This window comes from Pavona decussata, unplaced genomic scaffold (genome assembly GCF_977016875.1).
Source record: "Pavona decussata unplaced genomic scaffold, jaPavDecu1.1 SCAFFOLD_24, whole genome shotgun sequence".
Lineage (NCBI taxonomy): Eukaryota > Metazoa > Cnidaria > Anthozoa > Scleractinia > Agariciidae > Pavona > Pavona decussata.
The window spans coordinates 64644-79993 of record NW_028145447.1 but is presented as its reverse complement, the minus strand read 5'-3'; the positions used below and the strand labels follow the sequence as shown (position 1 = coordinate 79993).

The 15350-nt window shown below is 38.1% G+C and overlaps 1 protein-coding gene across 1 annotated transcript; it reads left to right on the top strand.

Moving 5' to 3' along the window:
- The first annotated feature begins 1096 nt into the window (after positions 1-1096).
- LOC146485840 (rab GDP dissociation inhibitor beta-like) lies at positions 1097-15350 on the top strand. The gene is made up of 11 exons (XM_085102779.1): positions 1097-1251; positions 3321-3428; positions 4007-4106; positions 5701-5925; positions 7244-7352; positions 8217-8267; positions 8994-9246; positions 9907-10009; positions 11677-11821; positions 12483-12537; positions 13541-15350. The coding sequence occupies exons 1-11, from the start codon at positions 1207-1209 to the stop codon at positions 13679-13681; spliced, it is 1335 nt and encodes a 444-aa protein (XP_084958905.1). The 5' UTR covers positions 1097-1206; the 3' UTR covers positions 13682-15350.

Here is a 15350-nt window from a genome sequence, read left to right as displayed (position 1 = left end):
ACAAAAAGTGGTTTACAGAAGGGTCCTCTAACAAGGGACTCAGCTCTTTCTTTCGCCGTTTGTTCAAGACATTGTCTTTGAAATAAAAGTGCTTTTCAGGATAATATATTAAGATCGACCGAATCAAAATTATCAAGATTAAAGAAACTAAGCCGATGTTTTGAACACAACAAACCTAACCCTTGAATGAACATGTAACATCATTCTTTTAGTTAAAGAGTCAAACCTCATGCATTACAGTTCACACTACACCGATCGATTTGGTTTATCAGAGAAAAGGAAGCGAAACGCACAACAATTCACTCTTGAAAACACTAGATGCCACTTGAAAGACTTCTTGAGCTTGAGCTCCTAAACAATGTAAACAAAATGTTTCCCCGTTGTTAATATGTGGATATTTGAATGAGACTAGACCCACTGAGGCGAGGGACCAAGGCCCTTCACCCACCCCCACCCCCCCCCCCCCAAAAAAAAAATTGTGCAATTGGGGGGATTTGCCCACTTTGAAAATGAGTGATGGCCTGGGTCGAGAGTCACTGCCCAAGCGATTGTGGGATTGTTTGGGGGGACGCTGAATACGATGATAATAGCCAACGTCCCCCCAAACCTTCCCACAATCGCTTGGGCAGCTACTCTCGACCCAGGCTATCACTCTTTTCCAAAGTGGGCTGATTTACCACTCGTCGCCAGTATTATCCCCCACCCGCTCCACCCTCACCTTTAGCCGGAAAGGACAGGTACGGTGTACGGGGTAGCAGTATACATAGTTTTCCCCATCCCCGAGGTTGGGGTGGGAGGAAGGGTTGAGTTAAGTAAAGATGAAAAAAAAAAAGGTTTTCATACGAGCACAAAATCTAACTGTGGAACAACAGAGATGGCACAAAGCCTGGAGCGGACTAGGATTACAGATTACAAAAGAATATCAGTGTGAAATTTGTTGTTTTTCAAAATAGTTCTTGGACCAGAGGAACATGGAAATATACACCCCACCTCACTCCCAAACATCCCCACCCACTGGCCACTTACCCCCCCCCCCCCCCTAAAATCTGAAACAAAGAGCAAGCCTCAACCTCAAAACGAGGGAGAAACCAGTGACATGCGCAGTAAACTCGTGATCTCTTCCGTGCCGAGCAATCCTTTCCTTCAAGGTGAATTCTTCTGCGTGAGTTCTTCCAGCCTTAGTCTTGATTCTTTAGGGATCTGATCATGGATGAGGAATACGACTGCATCGTTTTGGGCACAGGACTCAAGGCAAGTAGTAAAGCAAGAGCCGAGGAAATCAGCTTTGAGAAACCTAGAAAGCAATTTACCATTTGGATCATGTTTCACACCCATTCATTTCCCGAAATTTAATAAACCCTCGTGATTTCATCTTAGAATTGAAATTCCCAGCTTTAAGTTACCTATGCAGGACAAGAAACGCCATTATAAGATCCACTTGAAAATTTATTAGTGATTCCTTGTATTTCTGAACATACTTTCGAATAAGATTGCTTTGTTAAACTTAAGCTTAAGTTATATTGGTTTTGGTTCGAGAACATTTAAGCTTACGAGAAAACTGAATCGAAAGCATATTTGTGAGTGAACTCTTTCTATGAGCGAGCTTCTTTATATCACGAAAAACACTCAAATCATTCCCTGGAAAGGAATATGGTTTACATTTACAAACTAATATTGAATGTATAAAGCTAATTGAAAGGTGTACAGCATTTATATATAAACACATGTACAGTACATGTAATTGTAGGTTTAAATGATTGACTTGTTCTTTCCCTTTAACTTTCACTTGAAAATTTCCCTACGTTTTACTTTTTGAGTAAACTAAAAATCAATTGTAACTTCAACATCCACTGTTTCCGTCATTCTAGTATTTTTCTTTATATTCTTACATGTGTATGTGATAGTGAGTTAAATTTCAACATTCTCAAGATGAAGACTGCATCTATGTAGGGTTCCTACCGGCATCCAAAAACACCCCACTTTCAGGATTCAGAGGTTGATGTTATAACCTGGTGAGATAGTGGTGTGCGTTTTGAGTTAAGGCATTAGAATTGAAGGGCTGAATGCATAACCGCGTTATGTTGAATGTTGGGCCGTTTTTTTTTTTTGCGCCAATTTTCCTAGTGCGATGAAGAAGCAATGTTTTATGAAAATTATTTGACATCGGATTTCCATACAAACACTGTTACTACTCATCAAAATGGCGTCGAAAACTATGATAAGGCCTATTAAGAACCACTAAAATTGAAATTGAACCTGGAAGCGGGTGTGCTATACTGTAGATAACCAACTGGTCATCCTCTTTCTAGTTGAAATTTATGTTCCATTAATTTTGTAGCACTTTCATTACAGTGGTTATATGATCTTTTTTTATTTCTTTGATCAAATCTTCATGTTGTTCCCATGAAAATTGAAAAAAAAAAAAATTTCAAGCAAATAAAAAAAAATGTGTCATATATACTTTAAATTTCGAGTCCTGCCTTCAGTAGACACACCTGTGACAAACTTTGTATTTTTGTGAGTAATCTGAATGCACATTTCAGATCATATAAACATCAGGGTATCATCAAAGCTATTTTTTTTCACAATGGATGTTAGGGGTGAATGATTATAGGGACTTTCAGGATTCTTGTTAGGGACTGGTAACCAGTTATTTTAACCACCCATTCACATAAATGTTACCGGCTATCATGAAAAAAAAATGTATCCAAAATTATTGAAACTGCTTTCAAAATTCATCTTATTTTTGAAAAAACTCATCCTTGTTTTGGGAATTTCCTTCCCATAAATAATGTAAAAACATTCAGCGAATGATAACACAATGATTGAAAATTCATTGCCTGTTAAGAAATCGCTCTTGGTTTAAGCATTTTCTTTCGTCAAGAACTACACTGACTTCAAGCTCCGCCATGTTTGGTTTTCATTTTTCCTGCAGCTATCTCAGTCCTATCATTCCCTGGCAGACATTAAAAAGATGGTGTCCACCTGCTATCGCAAATTTGTTGCCTCCTTTTACAAATCTTAACAAGAACCCTGCTTGTCCATATAATGGCTTGTTTACTAAGAACATGCACTGTACAGTATGTTTACTGTAAAACTGACCAATAACCAAGTTCTCCTTATACATGTTCATGTATTCTCACCACTTGATCAAGCAAAGAAGTCATGAAAATAAAAGAAATAATCAATAAAGGTAGCATGGTTTGATTTGATGTTGAAACAAATTCTCCCAACTAGTAGCACAAGAAACATATAGAGAGCAGTTAGGAGACTATACATGTTGATGTCAAGATTTAACGGTTAATGTTTCTCTCTTTCAGGAGTGCCTTTTAAGTGGACTCCTTTCAGTTAATGGGAAGAAGGTTCTTCACATGGACAGGCAGAAGTATTATGGCGGAGAGAGTGCCTCGATCACTCCTTTAAGTGAGGTAAGCAGCACTCTGAACTGTGATTGTCCTGGGGGGTTTCATTAAGGGCTGGCCACTCGGCAAATTGACTGTCTGTGACCACGCCTTGGCCCAGCTCCTTTTAACATTCTCAACCACTGAACTTTTTCCAGAAACTAACATGTCTAAGGTCCAGTCAGATGCCGAACTAATTACATGACGCTGAATTACACTGTACAGTAAGTACATGAAAAGTTCGGCATCTGAATCAGTTGAGAACAGCTGCCTCAATTGGGAACGGCTCAGGTCGCCTCATTAAGTACATGTAATTATACTAAATATAAATAAACAAATACAAAATACTGCTACATGTGTGCAGCATGAACAAATCAGAATTCTTTCAATAAAAACTTGTACATTCATTTCTTGAATGCAGGAAAGCTAGTTGAACAGTGTACGTACATGCACATGTATATGTTGGAATAGAATTCCAAGAAGATTTAAGTTGAAAAAATTTGGATCCCAAGGCTAGTGTGCCACTTTTGCCCATTTTTCGAGAAAGCACTTGAAGTCTTGGTAACTCGTCAGCTTGGTTGTAATGTTTGTTTTGTGATTTGTAGTTATTTACGATGTTTGGCAAGACATTAGAGGATGAAAACAAGTATGGTCGCCCAAGAGACTGGAATGTTGATCTTATTCCCAAGTTTATAATGGCTGGAGGTAAAGATCACATAATTTAGTGAATTTTCTGAACCTCAGTTATCCCTCTCGTGTAATTCTTTGGGGGTAGTAAATCTTAGACTTATACGCAGCGTTGAGATAAAAGAGAGTGTTAGGATTGCGTTTACAGCGAATGGCAAAATTGACCATGTGAACACAATAGTTTTATCCTACATTTGCCGCTTTTCATTTCCCGTTTATAAGTGAAATTGAGTAGTTTTTGTGTTAGCATCACAGGCCAGAATAACGTATTTTGCACAATTCATGTCTTTTTGGGAAATGTAAACAGGAATCTCACAATAGACCCTTCTCCAAAATAGTGGCAACAGATATGAATGAGTTAAAATTGAACTGAATGAAAAACTGATATCAGCACTGGAAAGAGCACCTTTACTTTAGTAACCTTGCAGAGTTTCAGTATATTAGGTGTTATATCAGCTAAGGAAATGCAAGACGAAATTTAACAATTTTACAGACGTTTGTATGACTGGGGGTATACGTCATACCCCCAGTCATACAAACGTCTGTAAATTTTTTATTTCTCAACGTACATTTTCTCAGCTGATATTGCACCTGATATGCTGAAACATTGCAGGGTTACTAAAGTAAAAGTGCTCTTTCTAGTGCTGGTATAGGTTTTTAATTTTAACTTATTTGAATTTTCGGCCTCCATTTTGGAGAAGGGTCTATTGCCATAAATCTCTCTGAGTCCAGGCTGTTGTGTTGTTAAACAAGAAACTTTGTCACTTTACTCTTCAAAGGAGTCAAAGTGAGTTTGTAGTAACATTAAGTAGTGGTTTTATGAGAACTTTGTGTCAGAAAGGGCTATGGGAGTAAAGTATGGGATCTCAGTGTGGAAACAGCCGGAGTTGAACCTTTCAGCGGTACAAACATAATGCAAAAATTCCCTCCGATAACAAAAATGCTCTGTTCGATGGTCTGTACTCTTATAGACCATAAAATCATGCCATGAAATGTTCAAGACTTGGCAGTAAAGCCATTTGCCTGCGCCTTGTGGTTCCACTTGAGTTTTGAACTTTTTATGACATCATTTTGTGGTCTATAAGAGTATAGATCATAGAAAACTGCCATCCACTTGTTAAATGGATTTATTATACAATGTATCTCTCTGTCAGTACACGCGGTATGATTTTGTAATTAACATCACACTGAGAATTCTGAAGTCACTTAAATGGTTTAATCGCGTAGCTGAGAACTTTCAAAATACCAAGCACCAAGATCAATTTGCTTTCTTACGCCACATGCTTTTCGACATAGTCGTAAGCTATATATCCATCACAGAATGTCCCATTACAATTTGGTCAATTGTGCAGGCCTTATTTCACTGTACAGCCTGCTAAACTTCAACTACTTTCTTTTCCTAAGTGCCTGATTAACCTAAGAGGTATAATAAATGTCTTGCTAACCTCTTATTCTCTGTTGATACTGTTGATCCTCGTTTTTTCACGTTGATTTATGGCCTGCATGCTTCGCACTCTGGCCATATATCAACATCATAAAGCTCAGTCCATAACTTATGGTACAGACCTTGAACTTGGTTATTAAGAGGTACATGTATATATGTTATTTTCAGGCGAACTTGTGAAACTGTTGATTCAAAGTGGTGTAACTAGGTACTTGGAATTCAAAATGGTGGAAGGAAGCTATGTTTACAAGGATGGCAAGCTGTACAAGGTCCCAGCAGACGAAAAGGAGGCCCTGGCGACTAGCTTAATGGGGATATTTGAAAAGCGTAGATTCAGGAAACTCTTAATCTTTGTCAATGACTTTGAACCTGATGACCCAAAAACTTGGCAAGGTAAAAAAAAAATTAGGCCATTTTTGTAATAATTATTATGAGTTAATAAGGTGTCAGAGGTTGTCAGGAAAAGGTGCCTGAAGATTGTTGGTCGTGGCTACATATTAGAGAGTTTTAGATCCGAGTTTACTGCGAACCATGAACTACTGGAGGTTACATGACCAGTCTTTCACGTCATGTTTGAGGTTTTTGACGTGCGTTTTCAACGTAGAGGTAGGTTTTCACGTGTCATTTACTTGAAAGCTTTTAGCATGTAACTCTTGTTTTATCTCACGTAATGATACAAAAAACTTGTGGAACAAGTCTCTATCCATTTATCAGAGGCACAAATTCGGGCAAAATGCTAAATTTGATAAATCCTATTGAATCTTGAAAACAAGTGCCATTCATGGCTGCTGATTCAAAATGGCAGCTGTAAATTTGCAAGAAGAACTAAATCGAATTACATTTGAACGTCGAACCACAAACGCATAACCGCAAACCGCGGTTAGAGGTTCGCGGTAAACTTGGATCTGAAACTCTATTGCTGCACAAGAGTGCATACATCACACTGTTTTGGGATCATTACATGGCAGTAAGAGTAGGGATAGGGCTGAGAACACCTACCATAGATTGTCTCCTGGGGGATATGGGTTGCAGTGTGGTAGAACTGAAGGTGACAACAGGAGAATCTTGTGGAAACCAGGGAAACAAGATGTCCCTAATAGCATTCTCACGAGATGCATAATGTGGCCTCATTTATTCCCATTGTATGCTTCGCAGATTTTTAAAACTATCCTAGCTAATGGAATAGTTTAAGTCAATATAGTGTGACTTTCGTATTCCCTTGTGTTACGCTATTTATCTTTATACCGGAAATTGCAACCACACTCATGGCCTCACTCACATTTTCTATTCTGGTTATGTAATTTCAATTAAAGTGTAACATTACAAATTGTTCTCATTTCACAAAAAAAAAAAAAAACAACAAAGAAAAACAGGCAAAAAGCTTTCCTAGACATGGGCTGTCCTCAGGGCATCCCGCATAAAAATGCAGAGCAATGCCTATTTAACTGCAATGAAGTCCACGTGCTAAATTTCAGTTACTTTTGAGCAAACCAAAACATGACCAAAAATTAAAGAGGATATTCTTGTCAAGAGCCCTTCACAGTGTTGTGGAAGGTGTTCATCAAGAGCTGATCAAGATAATGATGATGGTGAAGATGATGATGATGATGATGATGATGATGATGATGATGTGGCAAAATGTAGAAGTCAACAAAGATTCTTCTGCAGCTGAGCAACAAAAGTTTACTGAGTTTCTGTTTTATCTTGTTAGGAATTGACCCCAATAAAACAACCATGCAAGAGGTATATAATAAATTTGGTTTAGATGCAAACACTGCAAGCTTCACAGGTCATGCCTTGGCGCTTCACACTGATGATGCGTAAGTTCTAATGATCATACCATAGGCACAAATGTTATTTACAGAAGCCAACAACACTGCAACTCTTAGCAGACCTGTTTTGGCTAAAAACATAACCCCTTGACCCCCTAATATCAAAGACCAAATTCTCCTATCTTGTCCCCATACTTTTCTTATAAAAGTACTGGGAAGAAGTTATTAAAATATCATGAAAATTCACCTTGGATGATCATAATTATCCTTAATTCTCGTGACCACAGGGGTTCAACAAGCATTGATATTACAAGGAGAAATTTGATGCTGATCACTGTTAGGGCTAGGGTTAAAACTACAGTGTTCATTTCAATGATATGGTCAGACTTTTGGATTTCATTTACAGACTTGAAACTTGGAACCCCCTTGTACAGCATAATAAATGGCACCATAAGAAAGTACTGGACATTCAATAATTATCTTTCATTGGAATGATCACACTTTAGGATTTCACCCCACACACTCAAGAGTTAGAACCACCTTGTACAGCATAATAAACAGCACCACAGGAAAGTACTGTTCAGTAGCTTTCATTTGAATGGTCACACTTTAGGATTTCATCCACAGACTCAAAACTTAGAACCACCTTATACAGCATAATAAGTAGTGGAAATGCAGGAACATTACTGTAGGCAATCATCACAAGTTGTTGAATTCTTTAGGTTACAGTTCTGACCAGCATAATTATGATTCCTCCTTACAAGCTAACTGTAACTGCTCGAGCAAACATATCCGAATGTTTGAACAAAATATTAATTCTCCCAACTTGTGACTAAAGAAACGCGTAAAGGATAGTAAAGAGAATATCCATGGTGATATTGAGGTGTAAAAGATTCATTTTCTTGCTTGCAGTTACTTGAATGAGCCATGCAAGGAAACCCTTTTAAAGATCAAATTATACAGGTTGGTGAAATGAATGTTGTGCAGCAAGTACTAAGGACCCAAATGATGGATCGGAGAATTAACTGTGACAGTGAATGGGAAAACATCAATAACGCTTTTCTGTTTAACGGTTAAAACCATTTAATATCCGTTTAAATCCATTTAAACCTTTTATCAACCGTTTAAATGGCTGTGCTATCCATTTTTTCAAAACCTAGCATCCGTTTAACGCTTTAGAGAAAACGTTTAAACGGTTTGAACATTGGTTTAAAAAAATTAGCATCTGTTTTATGCTTTAGTGAAAAGGTTTAAACATCATTTGTATACATGTTGGTGCTTTCAAGGCTGCTTCTGTCTACAAACTGCTAATTGCATCTACATGTAATTGCTCTTACAATTTCATCAAAATAAATGATTGATAATGAGTATTTTTAACCTGAAACAGTGCCATGCCTTTCACTGTTGGCTAAGCTCACGTTCAAATCTGCAATCCTCCCACATCTTTGTGTAGGGTACAGGAAAGAGCATTATGCTTGATTTTCATGGAGAGAACCTCTACATGTACCTACAAGGATTTGTAATGTAGTTCTAAGTATTTTTTTGCAGTTTACAACTGTGGCAAAAGAAGATCTTAGTAAGGGCTATTGAAATCCCGAAGTAGGCACCGTCACTTGAGAGTTACATGCATTTGAAATTTTTAGCGCAAAACTAATCTATGTATGTTTTCAATTTCATTCTAACTTTCAGTGAAAGTTTAGCCAGATATGGAAAGTCCCCTTACCTGTACCCGCTGTATGGCCTTGGTGAGCTTCCGCAAGGATTTGCAAGGCTAAGTGCAATTTATGGGGGCACATACATGCTGGATAAACCTATTGAGGCTATTGTATATGATGACAATGGACAAGTTTGTGGTGTCACATCACAAGGGGAAACTGCAAAGGCAAAAATGGTGATCGGTGACCCTTCCTATTTCCCCGACAAAGTTAAGAAACAAGGGCAGGTAATTATTGATTGGAAAATACTTATTACAGTATAGGAGTTCAAACGACCTACAGTGTGTTTAAAAATTGGAAAGAGATACATGTAGCAACAGTGGAGAGCTATGTCCTACTTAGGATTCATACATGGAAGGGGTCAAAATGTCAAAGCGTATGCAGTTTACAGGGTAATGAGCAGCACCACAAGAAAGTACTGCTCGGTAGCTTTCATTTGAATGGTCACATTTTAAGATTTCATCCACCGACTCAAACGTTAGAACCTCCTTGTACAGCATAATAAACAACACCACAGGAAAGTATTGCTCAGTAGCTTTCATTTGAATGGTCACACTTTAGGATTTCATCCACAGACTCAAACTTAAAACCACCTCGTACAACATAATAAACAGCACCATAGGAAAGAACTGTTAAGTAGCTTTCGTTGGAATATAATAGACAGTACTTCTACGTTTTGCAACATGAAATTAAGTTGTGCAGGGAGGTGGTAATACCCGCAACCAACAATTGTAACTTACAACACAACATGTTAGGTTTAGGTGTAACGAACCATACTTTATGAATATCCAGTCATATTGCACTGACTCGTTTCATGCATTATTCAAACAGTACAAAGTGCAGCTGAATGATGATGTATGTTATTCTTCGCACATTGTTATTTGCAGGTAGTTCGTTGCATATGTATTTTGGATCATCCTATTCCAAATGTTAAAGACCCAGCCTCCTGCCAAATCATCATCCCCCAAAATGCAGTGGGCAGAAAATCTGGTATGTGTTAAGTTACTGACTGTGTAACAAGCAGCCTGCAGGGCTAATACATGCACTATAATGAGGCTTTGTAGCTGTGCAGTGCCTTCCAGAAGTATAACTCACTAGGAGAGGCATTTACACTATGGTGTAATGGGATGAATTTGCTTACATGACATGACATTTTCAGTTACGTAAATAGTTGCTAGGAGGAGATTCCTTAGAGAAATTTTACAAAAATCAACTTTACATATTTGTACTGTAAATATTTTGTGTAAAACTAGTTCCTTTCATCCTATCTGGGGTGAGGATTCTGTCACCCCCCCCCCCCCCCTCCATTACTCCAGGACTATTGAAGCTATGTCAATGGGGGCGGCTTGTACTGCTTGCGTTGTCTTACTTGGTTTGTCGAGAGAGCAAAAGAAGGAACAACAGAACAATGCCCCCATCCCTAAAAAACAATACAGCTGCAGGTTATCAGGGTCCAGTAAAAATAGAGCTTTTGAAAGGTGCAGGTCTTCTGTGACAGTGGCACTTTAAGTATGAATAATATGTCTAAAGATGCTCCCTTTGAAGTCTGCAACGGGAAGTGACGACGTGGTTCTTGGTTTTCCCCAGAACTTCAGGAAAGATCCACATTGTAATAAGACAGGAGCCCATTAAGCTCCTGAATAAGATATGATTGTAAGAGCTGAAAACATAATAATTACTTCCAAACAAAAAAAGTTTCGTTTTCATGATAGAAAATTTATATTGCAATACGCGCTTTCGATTCCGTCTCGGAATCTTTGTCAAGTGATGTCGGACGTTTTGTCACAGGGTTAAGGTGATAAAATATCACAGCACGTGACAAAACGTCCCAGTAGATCACCGGGAGTTCGTATCCAACGCCGCGATTCAATGTCAGAGCCTGCAATTAATTTTTCAATAGCCTCTCTAATTCTTCTTTTGAAAGTGTCATTTTCCCTAACAGCAGTCGACGAGGAAGAAAGATCAAGCGTATGCCTCATGTTCTCAATCTGGAAAACGAAACCTTTTTTTGTTTGAAATACAATATGACAGGATTAAGGAACAACTTTTTCTCTAACATAATAATTACTATAACAAAAGTTATTTTCTTTATTTAAAAATGGGTTTTCCTGAATAAATATCCTGTCAAAAATTGGTTGCCATGGAAATATCAAAGTCAACGAGTACTGACTAACCACATTCAATTGTTTCCAGGGAACCCCAATAAATTTCTGAAGAAGTCACCAATATAACCCCCCTCCCCCCTTCCCCTGCTCTGGGACTCTCTTCCTAAACTTGCTGGACTCGGTTGTTCGAAAGCTGATTAACGCTAATCCACTATTAAAAGTTAACCGAGGTTTTCATCACGCTCATTATAAATGGTTTTAAAGGCTTATTTCAAGCAAAAGGTAAAGGAAAGTCTTAAGTCAATACTGACTGAGTGAAGGAGTCTTTACTGATTGGTATTTAAACTCAAATCAAAGTTCACGTTAATCCAGGATTAGCTTAATCAGGTTTCGAACAACTGGGCCCTGATTAAGTCTGTGCTATAAGATGAAACCAGTGACTTCAGTGAAAGAATCAGTAGCTGTGTGCCACTCACTAGTTCATTGCTAACAAAAGCTATACATTGTACCTACACAGTAGGACCACTTATGAGCCTGACTTTTTGTGTTTAGATATCTATGTTTGTGTGGTGTCATTTGCCCACAATGTTGCTGCCAAAGGCTTCTATATAGCCATCGTGAGTACCACAGTTGAAACCGGTAATCCTGAGGCTGAGCTGGAACCAGGTTTGAAGCTCCTGGGAGACATTAAAGAAAAGTATGTACATTTTTATCGTGTATTTGATTTGATTGATGTGTGTGCTTCGAATAGGTGTTTTCCAAGTTGCTTTAAACCTCATTATGAAAGCGAGTCTTCATGCATAGTATTTATTATGGAAATTATTTTATTATAAATTATAATATAATTATTTTTCAGTCATGTGTAAACAAAACTAATTTTCACATGGAAAGCTTTGCACTAAGCCTTGCTTTCACAATGAGGTTCAAAACAACTCGGAAATGGCCTTTTCTGATTGGTTGATTGCGTTGTTTGCATCCGATGGGATTGGCCAGTGTAATTACTATGGGTCAGTTATTAAAAGGCAGTTTAGAGGGTGTTTAACAAAACCACGTTCTAAGCCATTTTCAATTTTGCCAACAATCATATCTAAACATTGTCTGCTGCTAATGGTAACAAGAAGGCTTGCATCCCAGACTAGAAAACTATTTATCTACTTAAAATAAACGACTTATAAACAGATTTGGAGGCCCAATGATTGTCGTAACTACGTTAGACTCTGTTTAAATAACTGGCCCCATGTCTTTACGACACCCAATTGAAGACCACTCTACGTTAACAAATAAAGAGGTATGTATGTATGTGTACACATGCGTATGTTGATAATTTTGCTGACATTTCCTTTCATGTTTCATTTCAGATTCTTATCAGTAAAGGATAATTTTGTTCCAAGTGATGATGGAGACAAGTCAAAGGTACATGTTTCACTGATCTTGCTTTTTGTTTATGACTTGTTACTGTTATCAAAATGCGTACAAAATGAACAACATGCGCCATGGTCATTAGATGGCAATTGGGAACAATATCTTATCCTTAACAAGTTGAACGAGTAGGAATAATCGCAAATTAGTGCAAGGAAGACAAACTTACACTGTATATTTCCAAGTGACGTTTTGGTGGCCGTTGTGTTTTCTTAAAGTCCCTAATAATTATTGTTGAATGGCTGAGTATAACCGTCTCTTGCTTAAACTTCCTATTATTCCCACGACTTGAATGTTCAATCAAAATAGTACTGGGTATTTTGACAATACTAGTGTGATACACTGTAATTAAGGAGAGTGCCTACTAATACAGAGATATTTTTGCGCAGTTTGTTGCTATGCGGGAAAAGCAGATCTTAGCAAGGGCCATTGGAATCCAAAAAGAAAATTGGGGGTAACCATGCATTTTTTAGAGATAATTAAGAAACAACAATTCTTAGAAGTGCTAAAATACAAAGCAATGTATGGTTTTTTTTTTTATCAAATTGAAGCTTTATTATCTCTGAAAAATGCATGGTTAACCCCCAATTTTCTTTTTGGATACCAAGAGCACTTGCTAAGTTTTGTTTCCTCCGCATAATTTTAAACTGCGCAAAAATATCCCTGTATTAGTAGGCACCTCCCATAGGAAACCCTAGTATCTCGAGATGCGCAGAACGTATGCGCAGTAACAAATATTTTTTCATAATTTATTTTTAACACTAGTAACAGAAATATTTCGAAACCAGGGAAGCCTTAGTGCAAATAAACGAATAAATGAATATTTCACAGTCTGACACTGTGTAACATGACTTACACACACCTCACATGAAAAGAAGAACATGTTGTCCTAACCCACGTCTGCCCGGATGCTACTCGGGCGGGATGACCACTACGCCATTGTTAATTTATTCATTTTAAATATATTTTTAATTGTTATAATTTATTTGCTTGTCAGGTATTCGTCACCACGACCTATGATGCCACTACCCACTTCCAAACTACCTGCACCGACATTCTGAATGTTTATAAACGGTGCACCGGAGAAGACATTGATTTCTCTAAAATCCAGGAAGATGTGACTACAGTTGGTGAATAGTGCTCTGCAAAGATAGAAGATTATGGAACATTTTGTAAAATTAGTACAAGTCAGATAAGATTACTATTAGATCTATTCAGTTCTTTGTTCATTGATTTGTGTTCTTGTATGAACAGTGCATTGTAACCCTGATTTAATGCAGGATCTTCTGTCGGCGTTCTTGTCCTAGTTCGCTGCCAAAATAATGTCAAATATCTGAGGAAACTCGGTACTTCGATAAGTTGATAAGTAAGCCGCCTAACACCTAATACTTTCTTGTGTAGTTAACGTGAAAAGGACTTGAGTTTTGATTGTTTCAGTGTGATCAGCTTGTGTTTGACAAACATTCCAAAAAACCTCGAAAAAGTTGTCGAGAATATGGACCGCCACATACAATATGTACCATGAAATCTTCGCGACGAATGATTTCGCATTTTCGATCGATTTTTCGCGAGTTAGGATAGTTGAATAATGAGATGAGCATGTCGTCTAACAGAAAAGCTGGTTCTGTTCTTTTCTAACAGTTTGTGAGCCTGTTTGCGAACTGCAGTCGCGGTGTTCAAACATGCCAATCTGCATTTTCCAACATGAGATTTTCACCCTAAGTTGCCGCGCAAAACGCACCTTCAGGAAAGATACCTTATTTTCACGATTTAGCCTTCTGTCTGTAGTTACTAAAGTAACGGTTTATGAGCAAAACTATAAAATCTACCAGCCAGTCTGTAGAATATATTAAATTCCTTGGGATCTGTTATTTTAGTTACTCGATTACTGCCTGTTTCCCTTGCATTTGTTATGATTTCTGTTAATAATCTCAGTGGTTTTGCTGCTATTTTATGGAAACTGCTTAAGTTACAAGTACGTCCCTTGGTTCAGATACAAAACTCTTCAGGAGGAGAAATAATATATCATTTGCAGTAAGCTTCTCGAGGGCAGGGCAAGTAAGACTTCATGGCAGTTTAAAAGCAATCGTTGGCCTAACTTGTTAGCCTCAAAATTTCACTGCCCTGGCGGCCGGTACTGTGCCAGGCTTCAGCAAAACCCAACCATTGTTTGGTTTCCATTGGTACATATCTCTTTCGAGTGTTCAATTTATCACCAAAGATAGCTGACTTAGTTCCGTTAGTGTACTAGTGTTGATACAGTATTCAGCTGCCATGGAAGTGTAATCATCTCAGTCGAAGGCCGCGGTGTTTGCGCTGCTCTTTCGTTTATTAAGAGAGTGCTTCTTTACTAACGAGTTAGAACAACGATGTTCAGCCAATTAATTAAAGACAAAATGAAAGCCAATGATGGTTCAGCTAAGCGTGTAATAACCTCGCTTGGCAATGGGCACATGTTTTCCCGCGTTTGTGCGCTTGACACCGGTTACATGTTTTCCCGCGCTTGACGCCGGTTACATGTTTTCCCGCGCTTGACGCCGGTTACATGTTTTCCCGCGCCTAGCTTTCGCTTCAACCTCTGATTGGTTCAGTTGGTTTGAAATGCCGACGGCTTTATTTTGATTACTGTGATTTTCTGAACAGGACAAGAACTTGATTCTTGCTAAACTGTAGGTGGTAGTTAAACTAAGTGGAACAGTATCCAAAAAGGTTTTAAAAATGATATAGTAGTGTTTCATGTAAGTAGAGACTGACAGGCCTCTTCATTATATGCTTATCTGGAATAAATGAATTGAGTAAGCCGGGAA